The 24,864-nt window shown below is 29.1% G+C and overlaps 1 protein-coding gene across 3 annotated transcripts; it reads right to left on the reverse strand.

Annotated features, from left to right (window-relative positions):
- Positions 1 to 519: 519 nt before the first annotated feature.
- LOC129972714 (homocysteine-responsive endoplasmic reticulum-resident ubiquitin-like domain member 2 protein) lies at positions 520 to 10,640 on the reverse strand. 3 transcript variants are annotated; one of them, XM_056086953.1, is made up of 9 exons: positions 10,483 to 10,640; positions 8,375 to 8,511; positions 7,281 to 7,358; positions 7,128 to 7,199; positions 6,597 to 6,694; positions 6,039 to 6,146; positions 4,578 to 4,826; positions 3,093 to 3,210; positions 520 to 1,195 (listed from the first exon to the last, which is right to left on the reverse strand). In XM_056086953.1, exons 2-9 carry the CDS (start codon positions 8,498 to 8,500, stop codon positions 1,037 to 1,039), a joined length of 1,008 nt encoding a protein of 335 aa, XP_055942928.1. In that variant the 5' UTR covers positions 8,501 to 8,511; positions 10,483 to 10,640; the 3' UTR covers positions 520 to 1,036. The 3 variants fall into 3 exon arrangements, with proteins under 3 accessions (XP_055942928.1, XP_055942929.1, XP_055942927.1); XM_056086954.1 differs by having other exon boundaries at positions 6,039 to 6,143; positions 10,376 to 10,535; XM_056086952.1 differs by having other exon boundaries at positions 10,376 to 10,535.
- Positions 10,641 to 24,864: the final 14,224 nt, after the last annotated feature.

Consider the following 24,864-nt stretch of genomic DNA (forward strand, 5'->3'; position numbering starts at 1 on the left):
CATATTTTTGTAAAATCTCCGTCTGTGACAAAGATAATTTAAAAAAACTATTCATTTGCTAAACTAGAAATCAATGTTATATTGTAGAGTAATGTGGCACAAAGAGTGTAAAAGCATTTACACCAATATATTTCTGCTCTTAACATTTTAAACTGAGACAATTTTCATTTAAATATTGAATAGTTATTTTATGAAGATTAAAGGAAATTCAAAATTTGCACTTTTGATGAAAGTAATCAAATGACTAATAAAATACCATTTTTTTAAAAAGTAATTACAGAAATATTATATTAATAAAACACTAGAAAAGTAATTACTGGATTTACCTAATAATGAGCAACAAGTGCAAATACACTTCTAATTTTTAATAAAAAATTAAAGTACAGAGGACTTTTTAACAAAATTTGCAAAACAATTATGGGACAAAAAACAATTGAAGATTGATCTAGTATTTGTTTTAAACATATAGCAGAATAAGAGTCCCTTTTCCTATAACAGAAAAATAAAAGAACAAAAAACTCCACAGTTTAAAAACAGTTTATTTACAAATCAGAGCACACGGAAGCAAGTTCAAAAGCAAGCAATGCCCTCCCCTCCCCCTTCTTGTACGACACTGAACCTTTCATAAGTAGCTCAAAAAAGTGAACATTCTTCCATATCTCTCAAATAAATAACATCTTGTGTAAGAACTGTATACACCAATATTACATCAACAAATAAAGAAAAATCTCAATTATCACATTGCGAAAAATTGCAGATGCTCCTTGTACAATTGACAACAAAAGCTAGGAAGATAAATATACAAAATTCATGCCAATTATTGTCGCAAACGAGCTCTAAGTGCCATAAACATAAATAGTAGACTAGATGGGATAACAAAAATTGATGAGATATGAAACACTACTTGGAAGTGCAGAAAAATGATTTTTTTTTCAGCACTGCTGTAACATTGATGATTAACATATTAGCCTTCTACTACAGATAAGGAAAATAAATACAGTCACAATATACACACATAAATGAACCATGCATGATGTTAATTGACATTTACAGGGGGCAATGGTATGTTTGGAATAATAGACGAGAAGAATGATGTAATGATACAAAAAATAGTATAAGGCACTGAAGTAACAGGTTGATTCGTATTTTGTGGTTCTGAAGAAGCCGATTCGGAGCCAGCAGTGGTCTCGGGTGCCTGCAAACAAACAATAAAAGGTTCCAAATGTTAATTTCTTTTTCAACATTTAAAATATTACCATTTATTACTCTTAAATTTAAAATATTAACACACTGTAATTAATCTGAAAACAGCCAAGATAATTAATACAGCAATCTCAAACCAAACTTGTTTATGAAAAAAAAAAAAAAAAAAAAAAAAAAAAAAATCAAATTCATAAACTAATCCATAGCTGAAGAGCCAAGATAAAATTTAAAAAATTTTTTTAGAAAGCTGGAACTCAAAGATTCTTTATCACTCAAGTTATTAGCTTTCCAATTCCTTTCAAATTTTATACAAAGACAAAATACTACATTTTGAAGCAACCATAATTAATGGTTTTATTGCTATTACATATTTATCCAAATTATATATATTTATCACAAAATAAATATTTAGGTAATAAATAAAAACCATACACAAACATAGGCTTGTCACAAAGTTATATTTTAAGCAAGCCACAAAGTTATATTTGAGAAAAAAAAAAAAAAAAAACTTTTAGGGGGGGGGAAATGACATCTTTTTTCTTTTTGTTGATAAGAACACATACTAGTAATAAAAAGCCACAACAGTTCTCTTTTTTAATACAATGTATTCTCCTTAATGCCTCAGACAAACCACAAAAGCTACAAACAATGAAACTTTAAAAAATATATATATATGCATTGAAAAAACAAAAGTCATGTTTATTACAAATTTTACAATATCCATTATAGGAATAATTAAAGATTTTTTTTAATAATGAAAATTGCAAAATGTAAAATTTAAGCAGCAATCTATTTTACGCTTTTGCAAAAGTGACAATTGGTTACAAATTGGTTTAGCACTATAATTTCACGATACATATTTTATTTAGATATCAGAAAGATTTAATTGATACTTTTCTAATATTTAATCATATTTACAAAAGAAGTCTACAACCTAAGGAACAAATATCTGATTAATTTCAACTGAATTCCCAATGGTTAATGAAATCCTATAATCAGAGAGTGCATTAGTAATTTCACTTTTAAGAATATTAAGAACATGCAAGTTTAGAATATAATCTGGTTTATTTTAAAAAACAAAATGGCCATGAAAGAGTACCAATAACATGGCGGTATATAGGGTTAATTTGTTAGTTTTTTTGTAAAAAAAACTGCTAAATATATCAATTTTTTCTTATTATATTAGTTAATTGGCTGAATTTTTCCCTGCTTTGATGGGAAAGGTAGTACATGATTCTATAGTTTTTATAGCAGAAATAAATTCGCACATTTGCTTCTAAGGCATATTTCACTACAGTAAGACTTATAATTGAAAAATTTATTACCCATTGCTCACGCGAATGTAGCTTAACACCAAACTTGGCAATCTTAAAATTACAGCAACCTTTTTACCTGCCCTTCCGGTCAAGTCTTTCAGGGGGTTCATTATAACATTGACCCACATCGGCTCCCCAGCCAATGCAGTACTGTAAACAACTTCAGTTTTGTATGGCTTAACAAAGCCAACCACAATGCAATACCACAATCAACCATGTATTATATGAAATACTCATAGCAAAAGGAGTGTATATAGTTGCAAATAAAGAAGTCAAGCAAAAGTACAGTCCACTGCTCACTTCGAATCGCCACCCATCATTTATTTATGAACCAGTGCATATTATTTGCTCCAAAATGAAGACCCAAATATTTTTAAACAAATTAACAAATAAGAATGATGTTCAAGATTAATCACTGAACAATATATAAATAAATTATAACAGTCAATCATGACATCACTTTAACATTGTAAATAACAAACATTTGATTTACTAACTTTCAGCTTTAGCTTTTCTATTAAAGGTTTAGAAAACAAAAGCCCACCCAAAAACATTGATTTATCTAAAATATACCTGTTCATTTCCAGAGTTTTGGTTGCCAGCTGATGCTCGCTGAGTAGTTTCATTTTGCTGTCTTGTGCGTTCCCTCCGCATCTCTTCATGCCTTCGTCTGTGCATCATTTTAGCAAGCCTAAAATTTAAAAAATAAAAATGCACAAATTAAAAGGTTGCTAGTTAAATCAGTTTGGTCAAGATGTTGCTTTTTAGCAAGCACCCAACTTTATTACCTACAAAAAGACAAGAGAAAAAATGGCCCTAAACAAAGCATTCAATTCACAGCAATGTCAGAGTTACTGTAATAAATTAGTCAGTCAGATATTAAATCATATTTTCCACAGTTTGATTAGATAGCAATATCCGATAAAATTCATATTCATCAAATATAAAATAAATGTAACATTAATTGACAACAGAATATTATATATTAGGGTATTTTGGGATTATCCCGTCAACCATTTCTACCAAACCCAATATTATTGCCAAAAGGTAGCAAAAGAATGGGCACATTTTTGCGGGCCTTGACTAGTCGACCTGTTAATCCCAAATTACCTATATTAACAAAACAAAAGTACTTCCATTATAGAATAACATTTCATTAGAGAATTGCATTTAAAACCCGAGTCCTCTCTGGTCCCACAACAATTTTATCTATAATTCCATTTTAAATAGAACAAGATATATACATGAAATTTAGTACTATACATTGGAATAAATTTATGCCTAAAATACTTGTGTAAACATGTGAACATGACAAAAAAAAAAAAAAAAAAAAGAGACGTATAATGAAGCAAGTTGGCTAAATTTAGTTGAGTTTTTAACATTAAAATGACAGATCTATATCTAATCTTGAGTATCAGCAGGCAGAAACATGATACATGAAGTTTTCTATGCTTAACATTCTTCACACCACTATAAATATAAAAGAACAGCCAGTTGAATATTCTTAATTTGTTTAAAATCAGCCATCTTTGAAAATTAAGACAATAAAATTGTATTTTACATTGAAATTAATACTTTACAATATATAAATAACTACTTTCAGAGACGGTGATTAATTACTTTACTGATATAACTCTTTAACCTTTTCTAGGGCCATGGGAAGTATGCTTCCCACCAAATTTATCAATCTTTGTATGAATTTATGTTGGTTGGCATAAGTTCTGACAAATTTCTTTAGAAAGACAGAAATTTAGATGCTTCAGTTCTTTATCTCAGACAAAATGATGCATCTTAATTTGTTACTTAATTATTAATTAACTAAATTAATTAATCAAATTTATTTAATAAGCTAAATGAATCTCTTTTCTTATTCTAATTTCAAGCCTAAAAATATTTTAACATAATACGACTAGAAAAAAATAGCCCCTTAAAGGGTTAAAATGCAAGCAAAAAGATAATTGTCACTTAATCCACAATTAACTGAACCTTTACATTTTTCACATCAGGGGCTAAATTTTATTCATAAGAAGCCTAAAAACTGCATGCAAAATTACTTACATTGAAAGTGAACACATCATGACAAGAACTATTATGACACGAGTAGGTGAGGAATAATAAAGTAGCACAGCAGCCATGACAGCTATTCGACTGAAAGCATACAGGTAGTCAATGTAGTCCCTATCTTCTTCCTCCACTTGTCTCGCATTGTTATTACGTTGAATATTTGGCCTTGCAGTAGTTGTTGGAGGAGGTTGAGCAGGTGGATTATTGGCAAAAAAAGATGCATAGGGATTGCTGCCATTAAGCCTGCAATAATAAGATTCAAATCATTAATATAGTTTATTAAAAATCTAGGCGAATGAATTATAATGTTATAAAATCAAATCTTAATGATGAAAATTTAATTATTCATATGAACATGGATATTTAAAGAGATTTTATATACTAATTGAATTTTTTGCATACCAATAATTTTTGAAACTATTTTCAATTCAGCATAGCATTTTAGGCAACATTCAGAGAAAAAATTACAATGTTTTTCCTATGATAATACAAATTAATAGGAATTAATATCAGAACTATATTAATGTTTTTAACCTTCAAATAAATCCCTCACTATCAGGATTATTTTTAAAAAATTCAATGTTAAATGAACACATCTTACAACATTGTTTTAAGCCTAATTTGCATTTAAAAAAATTATGATATATAAAACAATCATAAGACACATAGGGCATAGGGAAGATGTTTGGCAGCACTTACGAATACAGAACATGTCAGCAGATCAATGCAGTTTGATCAGGAGTAGACATAAGATGCATAAAAAAATATGTATCTTGTATACATGTTACAACAATGTTAAATATTACATGTTTGAATATTAATCCAGGAATTAAAATAAAATATTGTTATAAATATATTCATTTTTAAATTTTATTGAAATTAGAAAAATGTACAAAATAAAAATTTGTAAAATTTTTTTAATTAATTTTACTTCTTGCTTTAAAAGCTGATTTCTCTACAATTCAATTTATAATCCAAATTGGTTAAATTTAAGATTAATACCTGTTCATTACATTTCCCCCCTTCAAATGTTATAATCCTGACAATTTTGTATTGCAAAAGAAAATATGTTAACAAATCTTGTAGCCATCCAAGAGAGCAGATTTATGGTAGTTTAGCAATACTTTTATATGTACGGGAAAAAAACTACACAATTTTAAATGTTACCTAAAAATCTAATTAAAAAATAATGAATCTAACTTTTGTAGATAAGTATCTGCTATTTAAAAAGAAACTATATGTAAAAATCGGCTCTTCTGTTCTCGGTTATCTGTCCTGTAGAGTTATATTTCATAAATTTAAACAAGGTATACCAGCCTATAAATATTAGGTTATTTTTTCCCTATTCACGAGAATGAAACCATGAAATAAATATTCAATGGCCTAGAAAATTAAAAATTTTTAATCACCGAGAGAGAAAAGGCATAGTTCAAGGATAAAGTAACATTTACTCACTGAGCAAAATACTGAGACATCATCTGCATATACATCTGTTGCATAACCAAGTACTGCTGAGTTGGGTCAGGAAAAGCATTGGTAGTCAAGCCTGATCCTGACAAGCTACTAAACAAAAGAAAAGCAAATTTTAAAAATGCCTAAAATTTGTTATTCTAAATAAAATAAACTGAATATTTCACTTTAAGAATTTCAATATATATTATTTTACTAATACAAACATAAAAAGAAAATAAATACTTTATTTACCACAAATCACTTCAAAATTAAAAATGAGAAAAAGTTTGAAAACTACGTAACAAATGCAAAAAAAAAAAGTTTCAGATAAAACTATACAAATATATATTTAGAATATCAATCATATTTTTCAAGCCCAATTAATTTTAACAGTTATAGATTACTATAGAATATTTTAAAGCATATCCTATTTTATTATATACGACACTAATTAATTTTAAAAATTAAGCTAATAACTACATAAAATATATACAAAAGTACCTTCAAAGCCCTTTAAATATTTAAAGATGAAATTTAGTGACAATAATCTTATATATATACCTATTCAAACCCGATGCTATTGTTTGAGGATTCATTTGTGGATAAACTCCTGCAGGATTTGGAGGAGGAGATGCTGTATAAACAGGTGGTGCAGTTGGCTAAAAAATTAAAAATATAAATTATGGTACGAGACATCTGATAAATAACTGCTTGTAAAAGGAATTAGCAAAATGAAGTCATTATATGCAATTACATGATTTGATATATTAAAATTCACAAAAGAAATAAAAGCAATCATAGAATTTTTAGACTTTAATAATTTTTTTTTCCATTTGAAATCAATAAGATTTTTTTCATTTAAATTGATAGAAAACAAAGAGCTGAAATTTAATATTTTATTTTACCATATTCATATCTAGATTTAGTTTCTATTACTTTGAATGAATCCAATTTTCATTTTGGTAAGTCAGCTTTAAATTAATCTAATTTTTATATGCCATCTTTTGAGCTCAAAATTAACAGTATATTAATTACTAAATTTATAAAGACAAAACAATAGAGGTTTTCTTAGTGCTTAATGGTAGCAATTACCTCTTTATTCTGCCGTGATTTTGGTGCAGCAGACACTGGACACACTAAATGCATAGTATGTACATCTTGGGTCTAAAAATAAACAATATAGTTAAATATATGAAAAACAACATTCTAAATAAAATATAGGCTGCATTTTATAATAATACTTACAGGATTTAAAACAGCCTCAAGAGAGAGATCATCAGGCAAAAGCCTTCCTCCATAAATAAGCTTCTGATATTCTTTTTTCTATAAAAAAAATTTACATTTGAATTATTCAAATAGATTATACATTTTATTAAAGTAATAAAATTTATAAAAAAAACCTTAAGTATATGATAAACAACTTTATACAAATTTAAAAATACTTCATTACAATGAGTAAATATAAACTTTCAAATTATAACTTGTATAAGATTTCAATAGTAATTTTTGTTTAGAAGTTAAACTGAAGCTATAAAAGGTTATAATTTTTAATTCAATTATTTTGAAATATACTGCAGCATATTGGTATCATAAGGTTAGAGATTTTAAAATAATTTTTTTTAAAGTAAAATACAAATTCCATCATAATAAAATGAGATGAATAAAGCTCAATATAAATATTTAATTTTCTTCAGATTTATCATCTTTCACATAGATAAATGCAAAAAATGATTTATCCATTTCAATAATTACATAAATATAGCAAGAGTTTTAAAATACTTAAAAAACAGATTCTTTCAAAAGGGGGGAAAATACCTTCCTATAAAATTGAGAGGCATTTATACAATAACAGATGAAAAAATATTTCCATAATAGATAAATAAAGATTTGAGTATTTTTATACTAAGGTAATTAAATATTTTTAACTAATTAATATTTAATTTCCATCCAACTTTCAGCATACATCAAAATTTAAATAAGCTAAAAAATAAAGTACTTTTACTAGCAAACAAATAATCAAACTATTTTTTTAGTTACAGGAAGTATAGCATATCCAAAAACATTTAACTATACTATACAAGTACTTTCATATCAAACGAAAATAAATTTTATTTCACAATTTTAAAAGTCAATACACTTAGAATTTTTGCTAGAGAAGGACACTGCAGAGAAAAGAAGAAAAACTTCAAGACAAAATAAAGCTTGATCCTCATACAATTAAGTATAAAAATTACAAAAAAAAAAAAAAAAAAAAAGAATTACATGAAGTTCATATTTTTATTTTTAATTCATAGTACCCCATAGGATCCTTTAAAAAAAAATTAACAAAGAGAACTTACTGGTTTTGTTGGATACATCGTACTTAGTTGCTCTTTTACATAACCAATAGTCCATGTCATTTCACAGGGCAATGTAAAGTCGTCAACACTTTGTGTTGCAGACTTTATTATCAATTGAACTGTCATCTCGACTGAATCTGAAAAACAGGTGATCATTATTTTACCTAGAAAATAAATTTACCTAGCTTATAATAAATTTTTAATATTCAAATATCTTTTAAAAACAAAATTAACTTAAGCACAAATATAATTCAATATATGTTAATATGAAAAATATTCAATAAATTAATAAAGCAAGAAAAATTATATTTCAAATATATAAATGTTAATATTTTTAAACAAATAATTTAAATTAATACAAACTATCGGCACATTTCCTTCCAAATAAGTTCATTATATTAAAATATATTCTTTTATTAAGCTTCTTTAATAATTATATAAATGCATTTCAGTCTTCAAAGAATCTTTTCTTTTCCTTCATTGCAATCTTTCAATTCCTGGTTAAACATCACACTTTTTAAATGTAATGTTTAACCAGATATAATTATATATATATTTTTTTAAATAAGATTTTAGAGTTTTTAGTATATATTTTAAGTCAAAAATGAAACTTTTTTGTTTCAAAATTTGAAATTGAAGTTGCTGCATCTGAAGTAAATATTTCAGTTGTTATTACCATCATAGCTTTAAAATTTAGCTTAATCATAAAAAATTGCAAACCAATTAATTTCATTACAAATCAAGAGGAAAAAAGAAGTCACGTTTTAATGATCAACATTATTATTTTTATGTTTTGCACAATTAGCACCAAGCAGGAAATAAAAGTACAATCAATTTTGAGGAAATGTAATTTTTCATGTATAGTCCTCAGCATGGGTAGATATAATGACCTTGAAAATAAGAGGGAAAGTTTTATGCTGCTGAACAACTTGCAGCATAATATTACAAAAGTTTCCATAATAAGCAAATATATCCTTAAATGAAGTCAGTTTCAAATGGTACAAGATAAAAATAAACACTTTCCAGATGGTTTAATATTAGCATTTTTTTCCCCTTTTCTTTCTTATCTTTTATAAATCACTACGGTTATTAAAAGCAGTATTTTTTTTTAGAAAAATTTCAAATATCATGACACAAAACATTACTAAAGAAATAATATATTAAGAAGAACAGAAACTAACAAAACTAATAGCATACAACCCTATAGCTTAAATCTAAAATAATAGCAAGTACTAAATGAATAATTACATATGGAGATGGTTATTTCTAAGAATCTTTGAATGTATTGCACACAAGCTTTGCTTACCACAGGATTGAACAAAATCAACTGTACAAGGCATATAGAGTAATTTCCTTACAATATTTTATTGTTATAAATCTAGAGCAATAAATTATAAACTAACTATACATGTCTAAAGATTAAAAAAACAAAAACAAAACGTTTACATTACATAAAAGCTATGAATGTTTAAAATGAATTAACAAGATAATTTTTAAAAGAAAATATATTATTGAAGTTTAAAATAATTTACCTAAAAAGATATCGATAACACTATAGTTGAAGGGGTAAATTTCGAATCTTGTATGTACTCAATTAGGAAATTTGCAGAAGCATATGTAAACAATTGACTCCACGCATCATTTGAGATAAACAAAATTTTTAATTAATAATCCTAATTATTTAAAAAATTACATTTGTAGCTATCAAAATGTTCCACAAACTAACCTAAAAATCCTTCTCCAAGTTTAAAATGGGACTATCTCGTGTTTCACAAAATCAACAGAGGTCTTAACATTCAGATTAAAACCACGAGAGAATTATTACAAAAACATCTACGCACATGCATTTTTTTCAATAATAAAAAGATTTTATGAAATTACTGCGAATATTTAATGCTATCCCAATAGGGACATTTATGGAATCGCCTTTATTTGACCCTGAACTTATCAAACGCCGATTTCAAGACGCAGTTAGACATTTTTATCGAGCAGCATACTCACCAATAACTCGAATGTAGAATAAGTAGTCGTCAAAATCACTCTGAAATCTAGTAATATCAAATGATATGAATCATTTAAGTATAACCTTACATATAATATATACACACCTTACGATCACAACAAATTGTAGTTGATGCAATATGCTCTTCCCGATTTTTCTCCTCGGTTAAGCTTTATTTGGCAAATTCCCATTGGCCTAGCAGTCCCGGGCTGTTAATCACGTGAGCGAGCTGTCATAATATGATTCGATGGCTGGTTTTGCTTTAGTGATTTCGAAAGAGATCATATACAGCTTCGATATTAATGCATTTTCCTTTTTAATCTTTGAAAAGAATAAAATATGTTTCGTTGACAGTTACTTCGTGCTCAAGTATACGTCTAGATAGCGGATTTGGACGCTATAAAACTTTTGTTGAAAGTAAGAACCGTGGAGATACTGATACGAATATGTGTCTCTGAATCTAATGCAAAATATTTTACGAGTCACGCTATCAATTGTAGTTCAGGAGGACACTTCTATTAAAACATACTGTGCCACTTAAATTTTATAGCATTTTATTGAAATTTCCAAGTAAAAATAGGGCGTAACGATAACAACAAGGGCTTTTTATTCTGAATAAATAAAATTCTGCTTCGATAATTTAATTATGGAACATTTAATTATGAAAACAGAATTTGGTCCACCTGTTTTTTGAATAAAATAATTTATGACATTTTAAGGAGTGATAAATCATTGCATTCCAGAGCTATTATCTTTTAAATTATAAATTAAAAACTAAATTTTTTAACTTAAATTTACATGACCCAAAGTAATTTTCTAAGTGTCAAATAATGAACTGTTAAAACTTTAACTACATAAAATAACAAAATGTTATTATTTATTTTGATTGCCGATGAATAACTCTTTAAACTTCAAACTATAATGGAGCTCATGCAATGATAGATTTTGCATCAATCAATGAGCACAGTAAAGGTAATGAAGCCTGGAACATTATGCGAATTTTTGACTTCTCAATGACATATTTAACGTAAAAAAATTGGTACATTTGCAATGATGTTTTGTCTCTATCACAGCCCTAAGACTAAAGAAGGGTCTGCATATCCCCACCTTGTCGTTACGCCACTGGTAATGTCTTTTCTGCACATTGTTATGTTACAATTTTAGTATTTAAATTTTAAAATAATAATAATGGAATTCTAATAAAAAATTTGAAAAGCATTAATTTTAACAGCAATTTCCCATTGGGATTTTTTTTTCTTTTCATGGTTTAGTTATATTAATGTCCCATTTGAAAGAAACATTAGGACTAGTTTCATTGGGACGTCGTAATTTTGAACCGCAATTGGATGGCGAGGACGATATCTGAGTTGGTCCCCTCCTCTCCACACCACGCCTCTGCACACAGCGGGTGTGCGTTTGGCTCCGACGGAATTTGATTTAACATGCACCAGTCACGCTTACAGGACGGTTCTTTAGTGGAATCAGATTTCGGACTAGGAATCTTTGGGTCTTGATCTTACAACCAGAACACCGCGGCCTTTTTTCTTTTTTTATGGTTCATATAATATTATAATAGTATCGAATTAATAAAAGTAAATGTATTGAAGAGTTGCCCAAATAGCATATCTATTTGTAAAATTCAAATGTATATAAAAGCCATGAAAAAGAAAAGAAAAGAAAAACTTTTGTGCTCTGACATAACAAAAAGAATGCAGAGTGAGGGTCGATGCGTTTATTTTATTTTTTAATATTTACTCTAAACGTAATTCCTCCACCAACTTCCTTATTTGAGGACAGTTACTATTTTATTTCCGGAATTAAATCAATCACATTCTACTGTTTCGTTTTTGTTTTGTCCAACAAATCAATATGTATTCCCAATCTCCTAAACGCGCTTTAATTGCGTGTATCACATTTAGCTAAATTTTCACATTAAAATGTTGCCATTTAAAAATCTTCATTTATTGAATAGATTTATTTTTAAGATAAAGCAGAGAATTAAAAAATGTTTCTATGAAAATTTGTGTCTCTATATAAAGTTTATTTTTGCATTAATTTTTTTAATTAAATTTTCGATACAATTCCTGATAAATAAAAATAAGATAATTTTTTAAATTTAATTTTACTTTACAGGTTTTAGAAGCTTAATGAAATTCATGCTTTGATTTAATTTTGGCGTTTACGTGTTAATTATACAGCAGAATTAAGGATGTGCACAAGCTTGAATATAAATCCGGTAACTAAAATATTATAAAGTATTTTTTGTTAAATATTCTGAAATTCATGGAGATGAGAGAATGAAAAAATATGCGGGAATAAAATTGATATCATTACAAAATTTGTTTTCGAATCTTTAGAAATGACAAAAAAATTAGTGTGTTACAGCAAACTCCAAAATTATAGAGGAAAAAAATATTGCAACTGATTAATTTTAATGAAAAAAATTTACAATTTTGAAAAACTGTTTTTAATGAATACCTATCAGCTAAGAAATAACTGCGATTCAACAGGTTTCTCAGAAAAGAATTTAGAACCTTTTTTATCATACACATCGCAATTCACAATTAGTATGTTAATTTATACACATTAAAGTATTAATACTTGATCAAGAAATTTAATTTAAGGTCACTGACTTTAAAATGTATGATACTTTATATATTTTCAAATACTATTTAACCGCCATAATTAGATAGTTAACAGTACATTTTATTCAACAAATGCCCAGTACTGATATGTTTTTATCCCCTTCTTTGAATATATAAAAGAATAAGTTCTATAACACAATAATTTTAAAAAAAGAGTTTTTTTTTTTTTTTTTTTGTTAAAGTAAATGATTATACATTTCGATACTTTAAGAATTTAAGAATAACTGGAAAGCACAGTTTAAAACTCTAAACATACAATTTATAAAATTTCAGTTATAGTTGCATTCTTTGTAAGTGAAAGTAACTTTGTTATGATCTTTTCAGACATTGATTTCTTCGTGTTTGTGAACCAATATCCATATATCGGGTCAATATATTGTAAAAAGAATTATTTCCTTTAAATATGTATTTTTTATTTTTACTTTATTTATACATCTTATGAGACAAGTGACGAAGCCATGAATTTAATTTACATTTTAATTGTCAAATGCATTGCTTTGAGTGGATTTATAATAATGAATTGAAAGTATATTCTTTGGTTTTGTTCATAGAAGGATTAAGCTGTTTAGGGACTCGTAGACAATACGAATTTCGGGACCCTTTTCCCCACAAAATTTTCAAAAACAATTCTTTTATTGATTTTAATTTAATTTTTATATGAGTAGTTTAAGTAGCATTTTTGACAAACTTAAATAGCAAAGCATTTAATTACAGATCACTTTGTAAAAGGTTGGTTTCAGTATACCTTAACCTTAACCTTAACCAACCAGCCATTAAGCCACACGCATAAATCTGATTGGAAGGCCCGCCGCGACAGCAACACCGGCGGTAACTATGGGGGACGTAGGAAGCACGTTCCGTCATCTATAGAAGGTAGCCGACCCCCACCATTTCTGTACCCACCAGGCTGGCGAGAACCAACCCCCATACCGGAAGCTCTCGTCCACATTTCTGTGATCCCCCCTGGTGAGATTAGTTTCATGTATATCGTGAATAAAAACAATGCACAATTGAAATTTTCAAGTAGTTTTACAAACAAAATAGTAAAAAAACAATGACACATTTTTTTCTTAGCACAATTTAAATAATATTTAATAATAGTATTTGACATTTTTTTAATTATAAGGTACCATATTGTTTTAGAATTATTAAATAAAATAATGTAAAACTTGCAAATGATAATTAAATAAGAATGTTACGAGAATAGTGTTCCAATTTTTTTTTAATTTGATTTTTTTATTTGAATAAGTTTGATTACATGGCTTTTATATATAAATAGAGAGAAAAACTAAATAACTTTAAAAAAATATTTCGAGGATTCTGCGCACTTTGCCAATTGTCTACTTTGTCTATTTAATAACCTAGTTGGTTTCTTTCCATGAAAAAAAACTGAAATCAATCCTTTCATAGGATCACAAAATTATTCTTCATTGCAATGTAATGAATGGATTGAAGCTCAAAGCATTTCTGAGTAAAACAACTGGATATTTTGAATTTTTCTTCAACTATATATTATATATTTCAGGATCACGAGATTACCTTCGAAGAATTTAATTCTGCAAAGGGGTGATTCGCAGTAAGATGTGCGTATTTTCCTGAATTCTTTGTCAGGTCTTAACCTCGACTTCCGTCCCGTTAGACGCATTTTCTTTCATCACACCCGTATTTTGGCGAAATAAACGCATCCTGAGCAGAGAAGCGGAGAGTTTCTGAGAATGGATAGTAATTAATTTACATGGGATTCTCAAATTATTCATTCATTTATACTTTTTAAAATTATTATGACAAAATTTTCTACTCATATTTATTTAGTGAAAGCCTTTTTAAATCAATAAGTTTCGAAAGTTTTGTGTGACAACAAAATATATTTACATTAAAGAAATATCGCTTTTTTCATTGCAGATGATTGGCAATGGTTATTTTAAATCGGTGAGAGTAATCTCTTCAAAACTTTCTCTATAATAAAAAATTTATCAAGGAACTTTGGCGTGAATTTAGTGTTTTTATTGAATCCATCGTGTCATCATTGGCACGTTTTTTGGCGATTAATCTCCAGCAGTATCCAAAAACAGACCGACAGACGATCAACCCCTTCCTGGATTTGGCTCAAAATTTGGTTGGTGTCTACACTATAGATGTTAAATCTGTATAAAGAATTTTATCTATCTAGCTCTCTTCGTTTTGCAGCTATTGTATTCTTATATTCCAACAATCGGACAGACAGACTTCTTCTAAATGGATTTTGCTCAAAATTGAATAGAAATCTACAAATTCGGGTTCAAGACCATACGCCAAATTTCATCCGTCTAGCTCAAAGCGTTTTTGTGTCCCACAGACAGACAGATGGGCATTTTCCGAAAATGTGTTTTTTCGAACTCAGTGAGGTCTAAAACTTGAAAATTCGGCGAAATCTCGACTTCGAATTTTTTGACGATTACAATACTTTCTCCGTATTACTTATATGCGAAAGTAAAAAATAAAATTAACACTAATTAATTTTGCAACATCATAATCACATATATTTCTCAAAATAATTTAATTAACCACTTTTTAATACGTATGATATACTACTACAGTAAACTGCTAATTAATTATTCAGCATCCACATTAATAAAAGTAATATTCTCAGTGTAATATTTTACAATTATTATAATACAATACACACAATACAATTATTAAATTTATCATGTAATACAATTATTTTAATATTTAATAATTTTGCATTTGAAATGTTTATGTAGACTGAAATATTTGCACCCAGAAAAATGGATCTTATTTATCGTCTGACTTTTCATATCAATTTCAATCCAACTTTTCCTTACTTCAGCATGTTGTGTAATTTCCGTGCAATAGCGTATCCTTAGTGCGTATCCGAAATCTATATGATTTGACACTTTTTTTTTTGGTAGCTGAACAAATAGAAAACGATAATGAAAGTTTATTTGAGCATCATTAATTCTGTTTCATTCCAGTTAATTCAATATTTCGAAGTAAAATTAAATAATGGTAGCAAATTGGTACAAAATTAAGTGGATCAATAATACCCATGATTAAATTCTCGCTTTAAATAATGCAGTTTAGTTTTTTCATTCATAAAGTATTTAAAAGTGCTTTTTTTAAATAATATTATTATATTGTGATATATATTATAACTATAACGTATTATATTATAATATGAATATTATCCAATAGTGCTTAGAAAGTATAATTTATTAGTTGCACTTTTATGTTGCACTGATTCATGTTACGATCTAGTGTGATTATTATATTTACAATTTAGAAAATAACAAATTAAAACCGCGAGTTCGCAAATTGTACAGACTAAGTCTATGGCAAAGGATACCGACGTGCTCTGATTGGTTTAAGCCTTGCCATCTTTTTGGCAATGTTTTGCACTCATAATAGTTTAGTTTTCGCTTATTTGGCTCAACCCTTGTACCTTTCATTAGTTTTATAGAAGATACGAGTGAATATCAACACGATCTCATTTTTATTAATATAATTGTTTTCTCTAAATATTACTAGTAATACTACTAATACTAATTATTAATCATAATAATAAATATTACAAAAAATACTAGTAATACAAGTAACGAATGTTGTTTATGCACAGAAGTATAAAAACTAAATGAAAGTAATTACTCAACATATGATGCAGCAATTAAATAATTCTTATTTTTCTATGATTTTCGTGCCTTTATTAGATATTTTATGCAGTCATTGAAACTTGTTGCTGAACGTTTGTTACTTTCCCATCAACTACATATGGGGAGATGATTACTTAATGCCAAGAACGTATAAATATGTAAGCTTTAACGGAATATGTGATTTCGTAGCTAATTTATTTAGTTATATCAAAATAATATTAAGAAGAAACACACACAAAAAATATTTTTAATAAATTGTAATTTTTATATTTCCTGAATTTATGTTTCAGGATTTGATCTTTTCTGCTGTATATGTGTTCCAGATTAATATTACATGTAAACCATAAAAAATAGGAGGGGAGATAAATTTACAAATTTTATTTATTTTTATAAAAATATATTTCGGCATGACATCATTTTGGCAAAACATTGCCAAAAAGATGCCAAGGCTTAAACCAATCAGAGCACGTCGGTATCCTTTGCCATAGACTTAGTCTGTACAATTTGTGAACTCGCATTAAAACCTGCCGGTAGTTCCCAACATATATAGATGCCATCATATTTTATCTTCAAAAATCATTTTTTAAAAAATGCTACGATATGATCAAAACAATTCCACAAGTAAGCAAAAAAGAAAAAGGCAGAAATGTTTGAGAAATATCAAATCTGCAATTCCTATGTTCTATAAAGTGTATTCTTCACGGCTATCTGATCAAGGTCGTGCTCTGACATACTTACAAAATGCGACTCATTTTTACTTTTCCGTGTACGAAATATTGTGAAACACAAAGAATGACAGAGACAAAAATTAAGAATGACAAAAAAATATTGTGATCATGAAAAAATTTGACCTGAAGACTTTAAAGAATCCCCGCGTTCCAAGGTTAAGGAAAATCCTATTTTACAATGTGATTTTAAACCTTTTTCAATCCAAAAATTATATTTTTGGTACGATGTCTGTCTATAGCTCAGTCTGAGAATATAATAGTGTTACGAACCTGTGATGCGGCTTCACAGCATAGTGGTTCCATAGGAGGTCCCAGAGCTTGGCGACCATTTGGCGACTTTGGCGCCAAAATATATTATACCCGAAACATCGAGAATGTTCCCGATCCGTCCAGTAGGAGCGGCGATACGCCTCGAACGTTCCTGATTGGTTGAGAGGCTTCTAGCCCCGCCTCCTGATGCCTATAAAAAGAAGCAGTCCTGCCGTTGCCGGGGGGTGGTGAACGGACGGTGAGTCGAGTGGTGAATTGAGTAGTCGGAAGCGACAGAGAAAAGTGGTCGTGCACCAATGGAGTCGTCGTAGTTGTGAACCGACGGTGAATTGAAGAGTGGTGAATCAGTCGTGGACCAGTGGAGTCGAAGAGTAGTCGGAAGCGACGGTGAAGAACTCGTCTTCTAGGGACTAGTGGAGCAGCGACGGAGTAGAGATGCTGTGTATACTGTTGTATGCTGCACGTCTCGGCTGAAGATAATCATCTTTTGTGCTGTATAGTTGTCGTCTTTGTGCTGTACTGTGTGTAAATAAACGTCGTCGTTTTATTTTCTACTGCCGCCTGGTGATTGAGCGTTCTCCACACCATATAACTCCCACTATCCAAACGAACCCTCGGAAATTTCGCAACAATAGTTAAAAAGGCTTTGAAGAGGGATGAAACTTGGTATGTGGCAGTTTTATTCATTCTATAAAATTTCGAATGAAATCCTTTCATAGGAATTTTATATATCTAGCTATCAGAGTGCAAGTGAAACAATAGCTTCAAAATGCAAGCACCTTAAACAGTAAAATTTAGTACACAATTTTAGCATATGAAGTGTATAACTGTATCAAATTTTGAATTACATTAGAGCCTCTAATAATAGAAATCTCTTTATAATCTCTTTTAAATATTAGATAACAACTAGATGCAAAGTTATAAAACATCAGGGGTCTTTTTTTCTCAGATAAACATATTAAAAGCATTTAAAAATTTGATTATATTTTTAAATTAAAAATAATTTTTTTTTTTTAATGAGTCGAACAAAAAAAAAAAAATTGTGAATCTGGAAAAAATGTTGTAACGCGTTTATCTGTCTGCTTTTGCCACTTATGTCATTCCTTTATCTGTTATCAATATGAAACAGGGAATGTGGTTTCCTCTTCAACTTTCTAGCACACGAGTATTCAACTTTAAGATGAAAATACGCAATTTCAAACAATTCCTTGACCATTTGAATCCAAAATTTGGTAGAGATGTTTAATTTTGGTGCTGAGATTGCATACCAAAAAGCATCTCTATCTTTTTATAGTTTTCGTGTTTCACACACGATTCAACAGACGAATAAACAGATTTACACTGCAGTTGTGTGGAGGAAAATGGCAATACAGATTTAAAATCTAGATGATAAAACTATTTCCAGAATGTTACTCATTTGAACTTAATGCATTTATAAATTATTATACAAGAATGCAGTGATAATAGATTGCATACCGAATTTCATCAGTCTAACGTATACTATTGTTAATTCATTGTTGTAACAGACAGGGAAGCAGGTAGACAGATATAATTCTGTAACATTCCCCGTTTCCCAGTACTGATAAGACATTTACAGCCAGCTATGTCGTCACTGTTAATTACTAAACTCCTCGAGATAGCCAGAAGGTAGATCTTTTCACCTGGGTGGTTTCGCATCTGTTCATTAGCGACTACAGTGAAAGACCACATGTGAGAATTCCTCGTCCAAGAGATATTGAGAGTACCTTCAAAGAGAAAGGGGTGTCCAAACATCTGGATGCTAAATCTTTCTCATTGTGAAAGGACTATGATAACTCCGTGTTCGAGAATAGTCAGTTATGAAAAGTGCATTACTAAAAGGACCTTCCCACGACTGGCTGGCGCAGCTGAGGGAGCATATTGCTGAACCCCGATTGGCAGAAAGAGAGCTCAAATGACCAATGTAAATTAAGAGGCGGAGATTGACGCCGAAATAAAGTGCGGAGATTTTTTTTTAGGGAGAGGAGAAGAAACGAATTGCAGGCAGACTGTTGGACTACGCCCACGAGTTCGGAGTCCGAGAACTACTCCTGGAGTGGTCGTGTTGACTAACAACTTGTTAGTTCCCTGTGGTGTTGTTTCTCCGTATTGATGGAGAATTGAGTTTGAAGATAAACCTTCGACTTTGACTGTTGTGTCTCCTACTGCAGGTGTAAATAACTATTTATTTAACCAAGATTAGAACAAGTTGTTCTTTTGTATATATAGGGCTGTAAAATAAAGAATTGTCTGGAAATTCTGCTTCGTTATTTGATCTGTCTAGATCAAGGCATTACAATTCTAAAAGTACTTTTTTTTTCAGATTTTGATTGGTTTAAAATGCGGAGATTCGTTAAAATATGGGGTTTGAATTTTCTGACGATTACAATAAAGTAAATTTTTGATTATTTGCAATTGTTAATTTCAAATTGTTAAAATCTTCAAGGAAAAGAAAGAAACATTTTTGTGGCAAAGAAAAAAAAATGAGCTATGTGGAGGAAAAAAATAAATTTCAGAACCATCAGCATTAATTAATAATTCCTAATTAATTACTAATCTAAATTTTTCGGATAAATGATATCTTTAGCTTCACAGCTTGGCACCTATATGTAAAAAGGTTGGCTGGAGTTCTTAGTCCAAAACTCTCAACATTTAATTGCCCATGAGAAAAACCCAGAATTTCTAGGTTAGATAATTATTAGTCGTAATTGCGAAAGTAAAGCAAACTAAAGACTTAATAAATCGAACAGCAAATCTCTCGTAAAACGGAACTCTAAGAATGAAAATGTTCTCTCTCCTTTACAGCTACTCTATAACGACAGATAATATTGAATTAAGATAGCCATAATTTTACTAAATCAAATTTTTGCACCATTGCAAAATGAGGGTGGATGAAAATTCCAAATAATTGCATTTTAATTGTACTATAATTGTATGTTTTAAATAAATAAAAATTTTCAATTACAGCGAAATTTGTCCAAAAGCATTTTTGTACATATGAAAAAAAAAAAAAAAGGTAACTTTTTTTTTACTTTGTTTATATCTCACGCATAGAATATATATATATATATATATATATATATATATATATATATATATATATATATATATATATATTATAATTGTCAAAAGAGTCTGAACTCGAAATTTTGACTAATCTCTGAATTTCAGACCTTCCTGGATCTGAAAAATACATTTTTGCAATTATATCCGTCGATCTGTGAACACGATAACTGAAAAATGCTTTGATCTAGACTGATGAAATTTGGTATGTGGTCATAACACCGAATTTGTGGATTTCTATCAAATTTTCAATGAAATCCATACAAAACATGTCTGTCTATTTGACATTTCGAATGCAGGTGAGTAAGGTAACTACAAAATCTAAAGATCTAGATTAATAAAATTTTGTTCACAGATTTGGGATGCAAAATGTAGATCCGTATCAAAATAGGAAAAGTGGTTAGCTTTTTATTTGTGTGTTCTTTCGCCTGCATGTAAATGTTCAGAAATGAAATTTTTTATACAGTTTTAGCACCTAAAGTAAAAATTTCCATTACATTTTAAATGAAATCCATCAAGGGCTTGAACAACTGCCAACATGCGCATTAACATGCATATAAATGTGATAATGCAGATTGATTTAAATAAAAGAAATTTTATACTAATCTTGCATCTTACGCATGAACTTTGGTTTCAATTAATCGAAAAAACGGACTCCAAAATGCATAATCAGTTTTCTTTACTGTACTATGAAGTACAAAACTCTCATAAGCGGAACTGAAAATAAAAATCAGAGCACTCGCGGATTTCATGATCTCGCCCAAGGTCTATAATTTTATGCGAGGGAAGGGGGAAGTAACACTTTTATTAGAGAGTGTGGGTGGAAGTTTCGGGGAGACAACTTCCACCCCTCCCCCCTTTTCTTTTTTATCCATTACCCGAATTGTGTCTGAACAAATTTAATACAGAAAATTGGAGTTCAATTGTAATTTAAAATAAGTGTTTTTTTATCCCTATATTTTCTTCTGATTAAAATTTGTTGTTTCTTATGGCACTTACCATGGACAAGCCCGCTGTTCGAAGACAGCCGATTTAAGCCTTGGGAGAGCGCCTTATGTTTTTATCATAGAGCCATCTTGGGCCAAGAGTACGACTTGACTACTCACGCATCGCTCATTCGCTTGCACAACCCCTTTTTACAGGAGGGCACATTCACACATCTCACTGACAGAACAGGAAGAACAACCATGCCCAAACCGGGACGTCCAGATCACGGGGAATACGCGCTACCCTTATGCCAGGGCGCCGGCTGATTAAAATTTATTTATATTATACGCAAATTAATAAGTGATAGTTATATCACACATATCTCTAAATATTACTAAACATCTTTTTATGTTTATAAAGATGGAATATAGTAACTGATGTTTTTTTTAAATCAATTTTGATGTACTAACGTTCAAATCTTCTACACTTCTGTTCCCTCGATGACAATATAATATATCTGGAACTTATTATTATGTTTTTCGATAAATTTTGATTATATGTTAGAAATGCCACCAGCGGTGAATTATAAACAAGAAAATTGAGTACATTAATAAAATTTTATTTTTAAAAACTATTTAAAATCCATTATAATTATTATTATACTATTTTAAAACTATTCCATCATTCATCGCATACTTAAATAATCTGCATAGTTTTTTTTTTTTTTATTTATACACATGCGATAGTTCCAAGTAAAAAATTTGCTGTTTTCATTCTAACTCCTCTATTTTAGATTTTATTAACTCCAAAAATACTTGGTAAGTCCAAAATGTACCTGCTTTCAGGAAATTTCCAGAACATCTTTCAAAAACCTTTTTACCCTCAAATGGATACGCTTTCCAAATTATCTTATCATTTTGAGATTTTTATTTTTATTTTTTAGAAACATATCGCAGGGAAAATATTCAGCTGATGTTTTCAGAAATTGATAAGAAGTGCATGCATGATATTGTTGATTGAATATTTCGCTTATAGTGAAAAGTGTTTCGCTTTCAGATATTCGAATTTAATGGAAAAAATAAGATTGGCAGGGAAGTAGATGTGCTGAGTATTGAAGCCAGCTATACAATATTTCAATTTGTTGCATGCATAAAATCGGTTGCAACCAACAAAACGAAAAAAAAAAAAGCCGATGTGTTTTTAACTTAACATCCACTATGTGAGGAGTTTTGTATTTGTTTCTAAATAGTAAGAAAAATAGAGTATTGTTATTTCAATATCCCAAGACTATCACTTTTTGACGATTCTACCTCGCTAAGGGGTGAGATGCGAAAGGATTAGCGCATTTCCAAAATTCTTCGATTTTATGTCTAAGGAAAGTGTCAAACTGTATATTTATTCCAATTAGTACATTCAATCCAACTTGAAATTCTGATAATGAGCTGTAATAATGACGATAGTTTTTCTATTACGCGTAATTTCTCTAAAACATGGTGGGAAAATAAAACATAATGACATGTCGAAGCTGTCGACTACAGCATTATCATATCACTTTTCTGGTGCAATATAAAACGAATTAGTGCTACTGGATGTAGCATTCATGTCACTGAATGTAGTGATAATGAATGATATAGAGCAGACGATAAATTGATTTGCTGTGGAAGGTTGACAATGGAGCAAAAAGAAACAATGTGAAAAGTAATAGTAGTTCAAATTCATGATAACAGAGGGAGTTGTCAGACAACGTTTAATTGGCAGATGATTTTAAAGAGTGCAAACAATTTTGGAAAAAAGAAGGAAAAAAAAAAAAAATTAATAGGAAGAAGGAGAAGGTTTTGCGCTTTTAACATAAAATCTAATAAAATAGTAGGTTTCATGGCATCATATGGTATTAGCAGGCTCTGAGCAATAGTTGCGTATGTTTTTTTTTTTTTTTTTTTTTTAATAAACAAGGTACGATAGAATAAGATTATTTTTTTTCCAATCGAGTAAACACTTCTGATCATAGGATGATTTTTTTTAATTAGTCAGAATGTAACTTTTATAATAGTTTGTAATAAAGCACATATTTCATACTTTTGAAATATCTATCTATTTTCACAATAGAGACTGAAGTGAACAGAGGCTTGAATACTTCAGAATAAAAATATTAAAAAAATATATTTAGATAATTTTATTTTACGAGTCTCTTAAACGATAATTCCCATGAAAATCTGAATTTGAAGAAAATATTCCTCGGGGAATTTAGTTTTTAAATAATATATATTCAGTAACCATTAACATACTGCACTTCGTCTTCTGTCTTATTCAAAAAAAAAAAAAATAATAATAATAATAATAAAAAATAATAATAATAATAAAATAAAATAAAAAAAAGAAAAAGAAAAACAGCGAAAATCGCCGTTAAGGAAAATAAATTTTAAAACAAAAGATAAAAAAAATTTAATATTTAAAATTTATTTATTGTTGTTGTAACTTTTATTTTAAGCTATCTCTAGAAATGTCATTTACAAAGGTAAAACAAAGTATTTTTTTTTTCTACAATAAATTAACCATTTCATATTTCAAAGTATTTCTCACAGGTTTTTTATCCAGTCCCATAAGATATATTCCAAATTTTCTAAACTAAAAAATCACTTTAAACGCTCGAGATAATTAGTTATCGATTTAATTAGATATATAACTTCACGACTGCTGTAACATCGTGCATTACGTATTTTGTTCGAATATTGTGACAAGAAATGTTTTCTTTGCTTTTACAGTGCAAAAAATGTAAACAATAATTGCAGTCAAGCAAAATAATAATAATAATAATAATATCATCTATAGCTGGGATTTGTTACATACGAGCTACATTTGAGAATCGATTATTTACGAATCCATCGAATCATCAAAATATGAATTACTATTTGTTATGTATTAAAATAAATATTTATCAGTTTCCAATAAATCCATAGAAACATGAAAACACAGATTTTGCAAGAAAACAGTGAATTTTCGTCCACCATTTATGCCCAGAAACCTGTGTTTTTAAAAGAAAACAACCTTTTTCTGTCAAAATCTGTGTTCCTATACGTTTGTTCGCTCGGTTTATTTATTTTCGAAGATGAATATAACATTGCCTTGAATTAATTCCAAATTCAAAGTACTTCGGCAGCTTCTCAGAACCAGGTTAGCAAGCAAAAAAATC

The sequence above is a fragment of the Argiope bruennichi genome, chromosome 6 (genome assembly GCF_947563725.1).
Source record: "Argiope bruennichi chromosome 6, qqArgBrue1.1, whole genome shotgun sequence".
Lineage (NCBI taxonomy): Eukaryota > Metazoa > Arthropoda > Arachnida > Araneae > Araneidae > Argiope > Argiope bruennichi.